We start from the raw sequence: 18236 nt of genomic DNA on the forward strand, positions 1-18236 counted from the left end.
ACATGACTGTGGGGATGCTGTAATGGCCATTAAGTACAAGGTCTGGTTATAATGATCACTTGTTCAGTGCCGTAGTAAGTTCGAATGGCTGCTGAACGAGTGGTCGTTAAACAAGGACCACCTGTAAGAATTTGATTTGATTTAAAAATTGTGGATATATTAATTTTTTAAATCACCTTTTTATTTTGAAATAAAAGGCAGGGAAAGCATGCAAAGCATTGCTTCTGGAATTCTTTCTTATCCTTTAACCAGCAAAACCATAGAAGATGCTACTATAGGTAGCCCTCGCTTACCAACCACTTGTTCAGTGACTGTTCAAAGTTACGACAGCACTGAAAAACAAGACTTACAACTAGTCCTTGAAGTTGTGGCCGTTGCAGTGTCCCCATGGTTACATGATCGTGATTTAGGCACTTGGCAACTAGTGTGCATTTACGACAGCTACAGCGTCCCGCAGTCACATAATCACCATTTGCGACTTCACAGCTGGCTTCCAACAAGCAAAATCCATGGGGAAGCTGGCAGGAAGTCACAAGTTGCAGTCACGTGATGTCATGCTTAACGACTATGGGTGACTTGCTTCATGAACCAATGTTGTAAATCAGCACATTTATGTAACATTGTGCTTAACAACTGTGTCACTTAGTGATGGAGTTGCTGGTCTCTGTAAGTATTGACTATTTGTATGCTAGAAAGTAATATATTGCATCTGTTTGTATGTATGTTTTTTTGCTCTTATCTCATGTTGAGTCTGTGTTTTATGTGTATGCACAGGGAAGCACAGGGTTGGCTACATGCTCTGCTCTGGGTCATGAGACCAGGAGGGAAAAGGAAGGGGGCTTAGAGCAGAACAGTCAGCAATATTCTGAGCAGCTGCCAATTGTCTTTCCCATAGGGATACACTGGGGATTTTTCTGGATTTTTTTTTTTTGTATGGCCCATTTTCAGATTCATTTTTTCTTTCGTCAGCTTCTCCTCACATACCAAATTTACTCCCTTTCTTTTCAGTTTTTGGAGAGTTATCCTGCCTACAGTCAGACTCCCAAGCAACTTTCCACAATTTCTTTCCAACATTCCATTGAGTTGGAAACAAATATTTCTCAAATATGCAAAAAATGTTATATTTCATATGCAATTCTAAATTTGTTTGAGCATGTGGATCTCATTAGGTTTCAGAGAGAAGGGAGCTGGATAAAGTAATGGCTTAGCCAAGGTTAGTTCAGATTTGCATAATATAATTCTACTTATATACATACCCCTCATATTATCCACTTATAGGGATAAGCAATATTATGCAAACCACAGAAAGGAGTAAAACCAGACCATACATGAGGTAAGCAAAAGAAAAGGAAATATAACTAAACATGGTTTACTTAAACACTATTCACCATTTTCTGGTATTTTCGAGTCAGTATTGACTCCTGAAAACTGCTTGGACAAGTCCCTGCAGTCTTCTTGCCAAGATTTTTGGAAGTGGTTTGACATTGCCTCCTTCCTAGGGCTGAGACAGAGTGACTGGTCCAAGGTCACCCAACTGGCTTTGTGCTGGCTTCGTGCCTAATGTGGGACTACAACTCACAGCTCCTGGTTTCTAGCCTGATGCCTTAACCATTACGCCAAACTGGCTCTCATTCACTGTATTGCTCCATATTTTTTAATCCTTATAAAACTATCCTTGCTTCTACCATATTCATAAAACAGCATCATACTTGATCTTTTGTTGTTTAAACTTCTCATAACTCTCTGAGAATCTTATCAACTCCATCCAACTAAAACGTTCTTGGTCTTCTCCTTTTTTTCAACCTATTCACCATTTCTTCATATATTTGTTTTGCAATTTGGTCTTCATTCATTCTCTATGTATGATCAAACCATTTTAAGGTACTTTTTTGTGCTACTCACACATTTTTTAATTCATCGACTTCTATTCAGAACCCATTTATTTTCATCTTATCAGAAAGATGTTTTTATAAAGAGAGATTTTCAGTTCTTTTGACAACAATTCTTTGCCATATACCACCTATTACCTATTACCATTTCCCCATCTTAGTAAATATTCATATACCAATTCATCTACATGCTCTAGTTTTTTACTGTTCGTGTAAAACTTGCAGTTCACTCCATTCAGACACAACTACCTTGGTCTCTAATACAGTAATTTTCAGTCATATGTCACATTACATTCTAACATTTCCTGCAAATCATTCAGGTTTTCAGCCATCAACTGCATTCATGTCCCAAACCAACACACTCAAACACCACAAGCATTCCTGATACATTTATCCATGCATACATTAAATGATCAAGACAATATTACACATCCTTGTCTTATTTCCCCTCAATGCTGAACTAATATTAAGCATTCTATTTATTCACATGCATGCTTTACTTCTATCATATACAGATTACTGCATTCAGTAACCTTTATATTCATACAAAGCATTCCATAGTTTAAGCCTATTCCCTTTATCACACACTTTCCCTAACTGAAGAAACTTACAATAACTTGCTCACATACATTATCATAACATGATCATGCTGTTCTATGCATGTTAGGATCTCTAATCTAGAGACCACCTTCCAAGCCAATATACTGTTCCCTAACATGTATATACTGACACACTCAAGATACATATGCAAGTCTTATATTAAATCTTAAAATGAGACCAAAAGCTATGCTTTAGTCAAGAAATCTATCAGTTTCAGCAAAACCAAAGCCTGAAGGCTGATTTACAAGAAATTAAATGTTAACATGACAAGCTTTTTAGCTGTGCTGTTAGAAGTACTTACTAGAGTGTATCTGGAGGCCCAATAATAAGAACTTCCCATCGATAGAGATCATTGTCATCTATTAAACCTGCTGAAAAGCCTTCCACTGGGTTTTTGTTGAGCTCTGTTGAAACAAAAATTGTTATAAGTCGTTTTTATACATATTTGGTGCTTCATTCATGATATGCAGGCAAAAGAATTTTCAGAACATTTTGAAATACTCCTTTTTGCTGCCATATTCTCAAGATTTTGATTTACTGATTTTCTAAGAACCACAAACTCATAAAAGACTAACTAAATGTCCAAATTAAAAAAAGTAACTCAAGGAAATCCTAATCACCAACCTGACTTCTTCCCTGCAAGTTACTGTACTGGCCTCTGGTTTGCTGCCTTTTATAATGTACATTAATACTATTTAATAGGCCCAGTAGTACTAATCAAATTCCACCTGCCCTTTAGATTGTAAGCTGCTGTTAAAAAAAGTATAAATACTAAAATTTAATTTTAAAATGCACAGATACAGGTCGTTCAAATCACTCTAACATTAAGCTTTTTACTTAGAGCCAAGAAAAAGCTGTAAATAATTTGGGAATCTGAAGAACCACCTGTTCTCATAGGGCTCTGGCCAGTGAGAGAATCTTGAAACACCTTTCTCCATGTGCTTAGGCAAAAACTATTGAGTAATGACAACTTCTGTGGGGTACCCAGCAGTGATAAACTGCCCAATAGAATGTTCGCCTGGCACCAAAAAAAAACAAAAAAAAAAACAACCAGATGAAATCTTTTTCTCTTGCATTTTAAATAGTATTTCTTTATTTTATGTGGCTTTAGCTATTGTTTGATCAAAGTATTTTGCTGATCAGTTTTATTTACCTACACAACTTATATCCCACCCAAATTACATGAACTCAGCAGCTCACATGTATTATATCATAAAACAACCATTTAAACAGCGTAACAAAATACACAATTAATGATGACTCACAACACAAATACGTCAAGCCCCAAATGCTCAACAGAAAAGTAAGGTCACCTTTATAGGTCCAAAACCAGCACTCTGCTCTGTATTCAGAAGCACAGTGGCAATCAAAGAAGTTCCTGTAATAGAGGCATCACACTGAAGTGGTTCTAACCCATCAACATGCAAGTTGCTGCATTCTGTACTAATTGAAGTTCCCAGACAGTCTTCAAAGGCAACTCCAAGTATAGGACATTACAGTAAAGCAGTCTCAAGTTAATGAAGGTGTAAGTCACTGTCATTACTGCCTCCTGCTCCAAAAAAGGGCTGCACTTGGCTCACTAGTTGAAGCTGGTCAAAGACTTCCCTGGCTACAGACTTCATCTGATAATCAAGTAGGAGCTGAGAACCCAAAACAAAAGGAACTGTTCCTTTGAGGAAGTGAGACCTCACTCAGAGCGAGCATATGAAATACTAGAAAGTTAGATGGTTTCTGTACAAACAGTAATTCCATCTGTTTGGAATTAATTTTCAGCTTGTTTTGTCCCATCTTGTGGCCTCCAAATATTGAGAAAAGACATCTACTGAATTCTCCTACCTGGCTGAAGATATACAAGATCCACTAGAAAAAGATATTCACATTCTGTTTCATATAGAGCTGAGACTCTGGTCACAGCAAAATTCTCACAAAGGATCAATACTATCCCTCCTCCCTCATTCTGGAGTCTCTAGCTGTGCAACACCTGAATTATACAATTAGGTGAGAATGGGCAGGGGTCTCAACTGTCCATGCCAGGTCTGCCCATTCTTTCTCAAGCAAGTTGTGATGGAGCAAGTTCTTTTTACACTCTAGCAAACATTAAGGGCAATCTAAGGCCAAGGCATCCAGTAATACATCCAGAGCCTAGGAAAAGGGCAACTGAGCTAGAAGAGGGAACTACTTCCAACATGTATTTCTACCTTAACCCCCTTGATGGTTTTTGAAAGCAATAGCTGGGTATACATTTTCAAGTAAATAGGCAGTATCAAGCCTCTGTGGAGAAAAGAAAGGTGGATCCGGGGATCTACATATCAGTCCAGCAACAGTTCTATGCAAAATTCTGAAAGATCTTAAATTAGTCATTACTAAGTTGTGAGCCAGCATGCCCTGATTACTGGAAGCTAATATGAATCTGTCGAGAACAAATCATACCATACAAGTTTTATTACTTTTTTAATAGGATCATTTGTCTCTAGACTGTAACAATGCCAATAATGTATCTTGAGTTCAGTGAAGCATTTAACAAGGTTTCTCATGATATTCTTGTTGACAAAAGGTTAAAAACTGACTGGATGGACACTATTATTGTTAGATAAATCAACAAATGGTTAATCAGCTAGTGCTCGTCAATAATTCTGTGTCAGTGCTGATACAGAATTACCGGGATGATAATGTAGATATGTTGCTTATCATATTTGCAAATGACACAAAACCAGACAACAAAATTAATGCTGACAAGGATCTTGACTGGCTAGAAAACAGGATGTAAGATGGCATTCAACAAAATTTATTGTAAAAATTTGCATTTTGATACAATAAATCAACAAGGCAAATATCTGACCTTAGAGCAGTATTCATGAAAAGGTTTTAGTGAATAACCACCTGAAGTATGAATTAGGAATGTATGCAGATACTATAGAAGCTAAAAACGTTTTAGGCTCCATTAGGATGATTAGGGGGCTGAAAATAAATTTCTGTGAAAAATGGTTGAAAGAGGTAATATATGCAATCTAGGGACCAGAATCTGAAGAGTTTTGCTTGGTTTTTCCAATAGGCAAGATAAGAACAAATACAGTAGGTAGAAACAGTAAGAGAAATAAATAAATTTCCTAAAAGTAAGAAGTGTTCCACAGAAGAGATGGTAAGATGGTATGCAGCGGAGATCCTTTGCTAGAGGCTTGTTAGCCATCTGTTAGAGATGCTGGAGTTACTGCATTGAGCAGAGCTGAACAAGGCTTACTTGCAGGAACACTGTTGCCCTCATTTGGATTACTACTCTCTTCCACTGGACATACTAGCCAAAGCTGATGGCAGCTGGAGTCCAAAATACCTGAAGACACCATACTAATTACTCTTAGATCAGATTATTTCCAAATGTATGATGTGTCCCTTGGCTTTCCCACAGTCCCTTACACTTGTACTAATCTTAGTGATCAAATTCTGAATTCTGAGAATAGTATTACATCTGTTTACCTAGTTTTAATTTCAGGAAACACAAATATCTAATTCATTTTGGACTACACTGAGACAAGAATCTCCAAACTTTTAGATTCAATGAAATTTTGAAAAATTAAGCAACTTACAGAATGGTTGTCACTACACCCACCCTGGGTTTCCAAATAACCCCTTCATTCTATTGGGATTGTTTTTCCAGACATACTGTTCTATCGATACCCTTCCCTTTCCAAAATCTGGTAAGAACTTCTATATTTGATTCTCACCACTGTTTTAACTTGCAGCTGGCTCTAGTTCACAGGCCATGAGATTCTAGTTGAAAATAGACTCTGTAAACCTGAATTCTACCCATCACATCTTAGCTATTATACTACAATACACCAAGAGCCTCAAGGACCCTCACTATCCTTTTTAGTTGGCAAGCTTGTCTTTATTATTTCCTTATACCCTGGGTTTGCACATAAAGGCTACAATAAGAATGCACCGAAACTATCTTTTTTTTTCAAGATGGAAACCAATATTTTGAAAATTCAGTTGAAAGCCTCCCAGTTCCCAAAAAAGATTTAAATATTCACCTAACAGCCTACACAACATGCACAGATAATATGAACATTTTTTCTTGACAGAGTTTCAATTGGATCATACAAACAGCCTGAACTAAGGTTTGCTGGATGGGAGAGTAACAGTTGCATTAAAGGACAAAAGCAAAATAAAGCACTGACGCAAATAGATGCCACAGCTATGTTCCAAGTTTGCAAAATTTAGCAGCTATGTAATTGAAGCTGTATATATGTCCAAGTTCTGCCTCTCCAGTAAGGTCAGCAATACCGAAAGCACATTTTAGTCTGCTTAAGGCATTTAAATCCTGAGAACTTGTTTTGCTTTAAAAAAAAAAAAAAAGCTGGTAAGTTTAACCTACAGAGGGAGACAACACCCTTGAATCCAGCAACAACTTTAATCCTTGGTTCTATCCTTGGGAGTTTCCTACAGGGAAGATATAAACTTCAGAGCTTAGAATCTTTTGAAATTATGCTATTTTCATAAAGCATCCATCCTCCCTTAAGACGAGCTCTTGAACTAGGCAGAATATCTCTTCCAATTACCGAAACACCAATATGAAATACTGTATATCTCAAGACTTTGCTTCTGCATTGTCTCAAATTACTTTTAAAAAAATGGAAGCAGTATATAAATGTTTAAAATAAATAAATGACAATTGAAATGCAGAAGTGGTTATTCCAATAGCCCTTACATTTGCTATCAAGGTAGCACTGCTATTAATTAAGAACAAAATAAAACAGGTTTGGCTGTGCGTAGACCGGCTATGGGGTCACAGCAGGTAGGCAGTTATGACTTCTCTAATTAATCTGAGATAGGAAACAAAAAGTTTGCTTTATGGCACAAACAAATAAATAGTGTTTGGGTTACATCTGTAGTTCAGAGACGTACCAGGCAAGCAGTGTTGCCTTTGTTGATTTTATTTAATGGTGATCAAGCCTTCGATATAAATCCAAGTCAGTCGAAGCAGCATAGTCAACGTAAGTGACTAAGCAGGAAAAATCTTATGGCTACAGGAGCAGCAATGCATGGCATCTCAACTTTTTAACTTGCTTTGGCAGCTATAACCTTCCATTTCATACAAATGCTTCTGTCAGTATACTGTGAATGCTAAGGAAAGAAACACCATTCTAATTACTAACCACTACCTAATGCACATATTTCAACTCTGGACTAAATTTCTCATTGGCTAACTTCCTGCAAAGAACATTCCAAAAACTAGGATAAATAGATATTATTTGTTTAATTGAAGCCAAAAAGACAAAAACAACAACTTGTTGAAAGGAAAACAAATAATAATAAAATACTGGAAACTTGTCAAAAACAGAAATGTCTTCCAGTTACATTTCAAGGGCCACATTCTTGGGCTAATACATCAAGGACTACGTGCAGATGGCACCATCTGAGGCAGAGCATTAATAGTAGATGCAGACCAAGTACATTGCTTTGAACTGTTAACTGCCACAGTACTTCACTGTAAAATAATTCTAAAATCTTATCTCATTTTATTAAGCAAATATAGCAAATTAAAACTTTTTACAGTATTTATCACTTTTGTTTCACATTTTGGTATTTGCGTACCTATTTTACAATGGCAAAATATCAAATAATTGGTTGGTCTTTCCTCCCCAAAGCTGACAGGAACTCCAACACAAAAACGTAAAGCTATCTACTGTTCATGTTTAAGATAAACAGTCCAAAATTCTGACTCCTGAAGCAGCATATCTGATTTTTTAAAGGAGCACTTCCACAAATCTTAAAGCACTGTTACACAAAGGGAAGAAAAATTATATTGAGATTTTATTTATTATCATTCCATTTATATAACCACCCATCTCACATTAGTGACTCCGGGCAGCTTATAATTAAAACATAAACAGTACCAAAAAACAAAAAATAAAGCAGCCATACAAACAATACAAATGTTAATTAAACAGTTCATATGGTACAAACCGGGGTGGGGGGGCACAGCCATTCAAGAACAGTACAGCCATTTGATGGGCTCCACACTACTCTCTGATCCCCAGGCCAGATGGTAAAGCCAGGTTTTCAGGCCCTTCTGGAAGGCCATCAAAGTCGGGACCAGCCTGGCCTTGGGAGGAATGATTTTCCATAGGATGGGTACAGAAGCAGAAAAGGCCCTCCTCCTGGGTCCCACTAGATGACACTCTCCAGTGGACAGAACTTACAAACCTCTTCTGCTGGACCTGATGGGATGGGTGGATGTCACTGCGGAGAGGCAGTCCCGCAAATAACCCAGCCCCATGCCATGTAGGGCTTTATAGATTATTACTAGTACTTTGAATTGGACCTGGAAGCAAACTGGTAACCAGTGCAGCTCGTGGAGCAGAGGTGTATCATGCACAGATCTACATACACACATAACTGCCCGTTCTACTGAATTTTGCACCAACTGAAGCTTCCGGATACACTTCACACAACCCCATGTAGAGTGCATTACAGTAATCCATCTGAGAGATGACTAGGGCGTGAGTGACTGAACAGAGAGACTTGACTGACACATTGAAGTTTGTTATCCAAATTGCTGCATGATTAAGTTCTGGTAGGGGGCATATAGCTTTCCTTTTCTTTTTATTTATGTTACCCTCCATTATATATTTGAAAATGTGGAATCATACAAAAGAAATGCTACATTTTAAACATTTCAAAATAAGTAAATAGAGAGCAAATTTTCTGTTCTCTTTATGGAATCAACATTATTTGTTATATACCCACTCTTCATTTAGTGACCAAGTTCCTACAGGAGCAGATGGCTTACATGAGGATTTCCCTTCATTTTAATTCCCCAAAAGAGCAAGCTTGTGAAGTACAGGTAGTCCCCAGTTTAAGAACAAATTCCATTCCAAGGTCTGTCCTTAAGTCAAATTTGTATGTAAGCTGGAACAGTATTATTGTCTAATACTGTATAAGTATTATTATGTAACTAACTCAAACCATTGTGTATTTAACTCGAGTCACTGTGTATTTAACCCTAATTTTGCTACAATAGACTCCATTCTTAACTATGGGTCATCCATAACTTGGGGGCATTCTTAACCCAGGGACAACCTGTAGGTTGGGCTCAGAGAGAGAAAGTTGCTCAAAGTCATCTAATAAGTTTCCATGGATGAGGATGGATATAAACCTAGGTCTCCCTTGTCATAGATAAAATACCTTAACCCCTACACTGTGCTGACCCTCATACAAGGCTATGATTGCATGGAAAAAGGACCATGAAACCAGTGATACAGCATCACAGCAGTGTTTTTGGGAGTTGCAGTAATTCCAGCTATATACAGGTATTAAATCTGCAGGTTTAATAGCACCTTACATGATCACAGGCAAACCAGCTATAATTCCTTATTATTATTTTTTTGTCTGCGCTCAGTCATTGCTGACCCTGCAGTGACTGCTTGGACGAGTCCTTGCAGTTTTCAAGGCAATTGTTTTTCGGAAGTGGTTTGCCAGAGCCTCCTTCCTAGAGCAGAGCCCAGCTGGCGAGCGCAGGAGGCGGGGTTTCCGTTGCTTCGCGCCCTTTTCGGACGCGCGCGGTTTTTCGCGCTTACCGGCAACTGCTCCCAACTCCTTTTTGCAAGGCGCCGCCAGCATTTTTCCTCCCACTGGAGTGAGAGTACCCATTTATCTACTCACGTGAGTTTTCGACCTGTTGGGTTGACAGGAACTGGGGAGGAAACAGGAGCTCACCCTGTTTAACGCGAAGGGTGGACTCGAACGCTGACCATTTCTGGCCGGCAACTTTCAGCGTCATTAAGCCACTGCGCTACCGCGTCCCCCTCCTTATCATTACTGCTTCTAATTAAAAGTAGAAAAGTGGAAGAAGAGAAAGATAAGATTGAGTACAGATACAGAATGCTACACAAGCAATAATGTTTATTACGAATAGCTATATATCAACAATGGATTCACATTTCATTAATGCGTATTTGTGCGGCACTCTGATTGAGGAAGAAAAAGAACTACATCTTTGCAAGAAACTAGATCCCTACACAACTTTTTCAAAAAGGATTAAATGTGCCATTAAGGACAAGTGGCTAGATAAACTTATAACACAGAGAAACACAGTGCTTACTGCTAGCTTAATCACCATTTTTTAAAAAATGGTTTAGTTTCCAGAAAGCTAGCCTGATTAGTTTGTTCCAGCAAAAACAATGAAGTGTTTTGTGGCACTTCAACTGCTGGTCTGATAAAAGCCCTCAAAGCATATAATATGAATGGTCATGAACAAAACAAGTTTTAATCAAACAGTAGTCCAAATATATATGAAGAAAACAAGGTTGGAAAAGGTTTGCTTAATATTACATCTGAACCCAGCCCATGAGTAATAACACTCCAGGGTTTAAGGCAAAAGTCTTTCCCAATCCTTGTCTCAAGGATTAAACAGAAGCTGATATAAGCTTGGGTTCAGAACTGTACTTCTTTTGCATATGAAATGTATGTCTACTGCTGAACATACCACCCCACCCCTCATGAATTTAGGAGACTAGATTCAATTCTTCAGTGTATCTAATCATCTCAGCAAACTGATCTGAAATACTTCAGTTCACTGGGTCCAGAAGTACTACTGGGATGATTTTTCTGTATCAAACAGAAACTATTCTCGTAAAGGTAGGGTAATTCCCATACTGTCATGGTTCATCTATATCATCTGTCCCCAGAAGCAACAGCAATGTCATTTCAAGTATGAAAGAGCAGTATGGACATATTGGTTTAGACATGTCCATGTCCATACAAACAACATACTAGGAGATCCCTCTGAATCACTGCTGTGAATTGGTACAGTTGAAGTATTTTTAACAGTACAAGCTCAGATACTTTGGTCACCTAATGCGAAGAGAGGAGTCTTTGGAAAAGACCCTGATGCTGGGAAAGATTGAAGGCAAAAGGAGAAGAGGACGGCAGAGGATGAGATGGTTAGATAGCATCACTGAAGCAATGAGCATGAAACTGAGCAAACTCAGGGAGGCAGTGAAGGACAGGAAGGCCTGGCGCAATATGGTTCATGGGGTCACGAAGAGTCGGACACGACTTAATAACTGAACAACAACAACAACAACTTCTTTAGCACTTTGCAGTGGTTTGTGTATTTTACATCTGCACAGAAACCATATACTAACTAGCATGTGAAAGTATCCATGTTTTTTCTCATTCTGCTTACTAAACTAACAGTTAAGTTTTTAGAAATCCAAAACTGATCATATTCTATTTATAGACTAACTGAAAGGTTTGTGGGAGGAAGGAAACTCATTTGATAGTAAAATGGTTTAGTTAGCAAAAGAATTTAACAATTTCAAGTAGCAAGTAATCTAACTGGTTGGACTAAAGTCTGGCCCTTGAGCAGAGGAAAGACACCATTATGAATATTAAGCAATCTGCTTTCAAAACAAAAGTGATTTATTGGCAGGAAGAATAATTTGGGTCAATTAACATATCTACTCACTAACTTAGCTTCTCTTTCCTGTTTGTCAGTAAAGTATAACCAGCAATAACGCTCACTGTAGAATAGCCCTAGCACTTCAGTTGGGCCTGCCAAGACTCCATGCTTTCACACACTTGCAGTTTTATTTTACACTTGGCTCAGCAGAGGCCCACTTGTTTATCTTTCCCACAGCCAGCCTTAGCATTGCTTATCTTTAGTACTTGACATTTCTGCCACTTTCTATACCACTATCTTCTAATTTACAAAACAGATGTGAAGAGAGCAAGTTGGATGGAGTTATCAATCTGTGAAATTCTAAAGGGTGCACAGGCCAAAAGCAGCACTTGAACTTTCAGCAGTATGCTGACATTCAAATTTCCAAAAATAATGGGTAGGACCACAACAAAAAATAAAATTGATTTCATTTACATTTAATTAAATTTATGATTTCTCTTTAATCATGAACTCCAATTATTTTCTCCTTCTGTCATATTAAAAATTATAATTTGCTAACAACTTTTGAAAGCCCAAACACTTTAGACAAGCCTCCTATGGTATACTGAAAGGGATTTACAGAGATGGAGAAAATCTGTTGCTGAGCTATACTAATGATGAGCAAGTCAAAATCTCTTAGTCTAGTCTACTCTAATAGAGGCGAATATGTGTAGCTCAGGATTGAACTGTGGAGTTCTTGGGGTTCTCTGAGCTTGGTTCTTTTCTTGCAAACGTTTCATTACCCAGCTAGGTAACATCTTCAGTGTTAAAATGGGATGGGGTTTGCTCTCTATTCATATGCTGTGGCCTGCCTTGCCAGTGCTGGTGGGGGTTTTGTTTTGCTCCTCTGGTAGTTCCTTGATTAGCATGTTTACTGTTTGATTGTGTGCCTGGTGGTAACCTTTGCTTATCTGGGTGATGACTGCTGGTGAGGCAATCTAGTCTACTCTACTCACAAAGGTAGACTATATGGTGATAAAGCCCACAGAAGATTATAAACTTTCGGAGATGGAAGATGGATCTTTACCATGTGCCAAAAGGTTCATTACAAAGCCTCAGCATTAACAGCACGTCATAATTGGAATGCTACCATTAAAGTGGCCTTCTGAGATCCTTTACAGTTATACCTCAAATAGCAGGGTCCAGTGCAAGGGCCTCTACTGAAGATCTTAAGATAGTCACGTCTTTAACCACCCACCTGGTGGCAATTCATAATTAGAAATTCCATAAAGCTGAGTACATGGAACTTCCTTAAAGAATGTTATTGATTGGACTAATAGAATACCTTTAATAGTTTGTCTGATTTTCATATGTGCCACTGAGGAATGAAACTTACTATTGTATTAACCTTATTCCCTGTTATATGAACAATAGCCAAATCTTTCCAGTTCATCAGCCACAGAAATAAAGCAGGCAAAGGTAGCAAGGATCAATCTATGCATCATCTACCAGCCTGCTCCGCTTTTTGTATGTCTAGCTCAGAAACAGTAAATCAGTGAGGAAGACATTGATTGCCAGCAGCAGACAAGCATTTCTCTCCATATTTTGCATGAAACCCAAGCAAGGTGATAGAGAAGGCACAAATAATCCTTAGGTCCACAATCCTGCTACATTACCAGTCATAGGGTTTTTACATTTATCTTGCAGATAAAAAGCAGGCAAGTAAAATATTTTGCAACCAGGAATTTGATATACAGAAACAAGCAATCTTTTCAATATTCTGATTCTGAGAAAAGAAAGTTCAAACCTGCATTTTGAATTAGGTATAGAAAGTTCTATTAAAGACAAGTTTATAATTTACTCTGCTGATCATAACAATTTATTTAATCAATTTGTATAGCTGTCCATCTCAACAAGTGACTTTGGACAGTGAACAATATGAAAAGTAAAAATAAAAACAGTTACAATGACAGCTACAAAAATTAAAATACATAGCAACTGAGAGAAATACAACAATCATTAACACAACCAGGAGACAGGGCTCTTCACATACTCAGGGCCCAAAGCCCAGGCACAGAACCAAGTCTTTAGGGCCTTGTGAAAGGTCAGCAGGGTCAGGGCCAACCTGATCTCTAAAGGGAGAATGTTCCAGACAGCAGGTGCTAGATCAAAAAAGGCTCACTTTCTGGGCCCTAGGTAATGGGTCATGAGAATAACTTGAGGAACAGGAAGAAGAGCCACAAACAAAACAACGGTCAGATAAACAAAACATGAGCCCAAAGCAGAAGTGTAATTTGAGAAAATATCTCAGACTTGACTCTCCCTAGTTTCCTTGTAGATAAAGGGGGGGGGGGGAGAGACTCATTCAGACTTGCAAGATTCTGTTACTGTAACTCTATAATAAAAGCAGTATTAATATTCATAACTTTGGTTTCCTAGTGTGGTCCACTTCGAAGGGCTGACACGAGCCGACATTCCTTAGCAGATGGGACCCAGAGTACGCCCATCCTGCTGGACTGGACAGACAGACAGAAACAACTGGGCAGAGACAGTCTCTTAAGTAACCCAGTTCCAAGCCATGAAGGGCTTTAAAGATGACAAGAGTACCCTGAATTGCACCCAGAAGCAAACTGGCAACCAATGCAGCACACAAAGTAGTGGTGTCACATACAAGTAGCCAGCGCCATTTACTACCCATGCTGCCACATTTTGCACCAGTTAAAGCTTCCAAATGCTCTTCAAGGGCATTCAAGGCAGTGCCATCACATCCAGAACCAAGGATCCCAACACCCAAAGCCTCTCAGTCTTGAGTAGGTTGAGCTGAAGCCTGTTGTGCCCTATCCAGGCCCCCACAACTTCCAGCCACTGGGACAGGATGTCCATGGCATCACTTAGATGGTGTGAGGTGGAGATGCAAAACTAGGTATCATTAGCATACTGGTGATAGCTCACTCCAGCTGACCCTACCCAGTTCAGTAGATATGACTCTCGGTTTAAACACTGGACATGTGCACAAGCCTAAAACAGATACACATGGGGGAAAAAATGCAAAAGCTTGCTTCATTAAACAATTTTTGGTTCTCACCCTAATCCCCAGGACAACAGGCACAACAAAGATTTCAGACATTTAAACATTTAAAACCACAGGACTTGCTACAATCAAGCAGAAAACAATACCTTAATCAAGGAACTACCAAGGAGAAAACCACACCCGCACCAATACTGGCAGGGCAAGCTACTGTGTATAAACAGGAGCAAACCCCACACTCACTAGCACTGTTGATGTTACCTAGTTGGGTAATGAAACATCTGCAAGCAAACAACCAATGGTGAGAGCACCAATGACTCTGCAGTTCAACCCTGAGCTACTTATATTCTCTTCTGTTGGAAATATTTCAGAACCAGAAATTGCATATTCTTCTAAATTCCAATCATGCATTCATAGAACGTATGGAGTTGGAAGATACTCTGGAGATCTAATCCAACTCCTTGCCCAATGCAAGAAATCAAAACAGCATCCCCAGTAAACAATGCAGCCTCTATTTAAAAACTTCCAGTAAATGAGAATCTACCACCTCATAAGATAGCCCATTTCACAATTGCTCTTATCATTAGGAAATTCTTTCTAATGTCTAAGCAAATCTGCTTCCTTGTAATTGAAACTCATTGTTTCATGTCATCCAGAACAGCCATGAATAAGTCAACCCAGACTTCTGTATGACAGCCCTTCAGATATTTGAAGACAGTAATTTTATCCTCAGCAGTCTTCTCTTCTCCACACTTAAGTGTGGTTCCAACCTCTTACCATCTTGCTCTACAATTTATCTGTTTTTTTCTAAAAAGCAGTGCACAGATCTGGATCCAATATTCTATGCATGGTCTGACCAATGTAGAATAGATGAATGGTGACTTCTCTTGACCTTGACACTGTAGTTCTGCTGAAGCAGTCTAGGACTGCATTTTTTTTTTTTGCAGCTATATCACATTGTTGATTCACATTCAGCTAGTGATCCACTAAGACATCCAATCCTTTTTGCATGTAATGCTGCCCAGTATGGTCTCCCCCATCCTATACTTATGCCTCTGATGTTACTTACCCAAATGAAAGACTTTGCATTTGTCTTTGCTGAATCCTTGCTGGTTTCTGCCCAGTTTGTGAAGGTCTTGCTGAATTTTGATACAGTCCTCTAAGATGCTTGCTGTAAACCTTATCTTTGTGTCACCTGCAAATCTGATGATCATATTTTCTAAACTCTCATTCAAATAATTTGCAAATAGGTTGAACAATACAGGGCTTACAGCACATCACTCAACATCTCCTTTGAGAGCATAGTCCAGCCCACATTTTATAATCTTCTCTACCAGGATTTCCTGGGAGACTCTGTCAAATACTTTGCTGAAGTCAAGTTAACAATATCTACCACATTCCTAAAGTCAACTATATTGATCATTCTATTGAAAATGGAGCTCAGATTCATTTAGCATAACTTGCTCTTGATAAACCTATGCTGGTTCTTGGTTTTTCTAAATGCTCACAAACTGACTCCTTAATCTCTTTCAAAATTTTGCCCAGTATCAACATCAACCTTATTTTGTATGTAGTTACCGAGCCCCTTTTTCCCATTTTAAGAGAGCTTGCCTTTCTCCAGTCCCCTAGTACTATGCTTCCATGTCTCAGAGATCATAGAGAAACAATACAGTTCCCAATTACAGTGGTACCTTGGGTTACGAACGCCTCTGTTAACGAACTTTTCCGGTTACGACCAGCTCCGGCCGCAAAAATTTACCTCGGTTTGTGAACTCCGCCTCGGGGTACGAACAGGATACGTGGCCATTTTCCCTCCCGTGACATGGTCCGCGGCCATTTTTCCACCCCTGACATGTGGTCTGCGGCCATTTTCCGCCCGACACGTGGTCTGTGGCCATTTTTCCGCCCCTGACACGTGGTCTGCGGCCATTTTTCCGCCCGACACGTGGTCCGCGGCCATTTTTCCACCCAACACGTGGTCCGCGGCCATTTTTCCGCCCCTGACACATGGTCCGCGGCCATTTTTCCGCCCCTGACACATGGTCCGCGGCCATTTTTCCACCCGACACGTGGTCCGCAGCCATTTTTCCGCCCGACACGTGGTCCGCGGCCATTTTTCCGCCCCTGACACGTGGTCCGCGGCCATTTTTCCACCCCTGACACGTGGTCCGCGGCCATTTTTCCACCCGACATGTGGTCCGCAGCCATTTTTCCGCCCGACACGTGGTCCGCAGCCATTTTTCCACCCCTGACACGTGGTTGTAGGGAGGGGGACTCTCCCTCCAAGCAATAGCCGCCTCCCTGTCCTCCACGCCAGAACGGATTAACGGTAATTACATTGAACCTTATGGGGAAATTTCCTTCGGGTTGCGACCAATTCGGGTGCGACCAGAGTCACGGAACAAATTAAGTTCATAAACCGAGGTTCCACTGTACTTGAAAAAAATGTAATAACAATAGACATCCTGCTGCAGGGGAGCACAATATGCAACCCCCATATGCTTCTGGGTGCAATTCAAGGTGCTGGTTGCCACCTTTAAAGCCCTTCATGGTTTGGGACTGGGTTACTTGAGGGACCATCTCTCCCCAGGTGTTTCTATCCATCTGACTGGCTCAGGCAGGATGGGCATGCTTCAGGTCCTGTTGGCTAAGGTATGCTGGTTGACGGGGCCCAGAAGACGTGCCCTTTCTGCTGTAGCAGAATGCTCCCACCTTATGGAACATTGTCCCTCCAGAAATCAGGATGGCCCTGAGCCTACTGGCATTTCGTAAGTCCTTAAAGAAGCTGGTTCTGGGCCTGGGGCCCCGAGTGTGTGCAGGGACCTGTATCATGATTAATTTGGTCATTATGATGGGTGTTTTATTCTTGGCTGCAATATATTTTAATGTTTGTATTATTTTAATTGTTTTTACTTTTTAAATTTTGTTTGCCACCCAGAGTCGTGTGGTGAGATGGGCGGCCATATAAATTAATTAATTGTCTTTGATCCAGTTGCAGAGACCCTCCAAAAAATGTTATATAGTATCTGCTCATATAATAGTTCTTGGAGAAACACCTGTTCATTTTCCTACTCTACAAAAATGAGTTTATTCATAGGATAATGCTATTAAAGACCAACGTTTAGACAAGTTTCAGCAACACAACGTTATCATGCATCACCAGATTTATTTTAGTTTTGTATTTAATGTAGGCAATTTACATCCCAAAAGAAACCAATGTCACATTATGAACTTGATACAGAATTTAAATTTTGTGGAGAAGTCATAAAATTGAAGGAGTTGAAGGAAAAACATAAGGAAAAAATTTAGGCAGGTATTCTCAATGTGATCATCCCTG

At 39.4% G+C, this 18236-nt stretch overlaps 1 protein-coding gene across 1 annotated transcript in view; it reads right to left on the bottom strand.

Moving 5' to 3' along the window:
* UBE2G1 (ubiquitin conjugating enzyme E2 G1) overlaps positions 1 to 18236 on the bottom strand; it is a 43375-nt gene that overhangs the window by 13965 nt on the left and 11174 nt on the right. The window contains exon 2 of the mRNA XM_088152282.1: positions 2791 to 2893. Coding sequence (XP_088008408.1) covers positions 2791 to 2893 — 103 coding nt within the window. The remainder of the gene's footprint in view (positions 1 to 2790; positions 2894 to 18236) is intronic.

Source organism: Python bivittatus, unplaced genomic scaffold (assembly GCF_059951505.1).
Source record: "Python bivittatus isolate LINGU-HERP-01145 unplaced genomic scaffold, Pbiv_v1 ctg000690_np1212, whole genome shotgun sequence".
Classification (NCBI taxonomy): Eukaryota; Metazoa; Chordata; class Lepidosauria; order Squamata; family Pythonidae; genus Python; species Python bivittatus.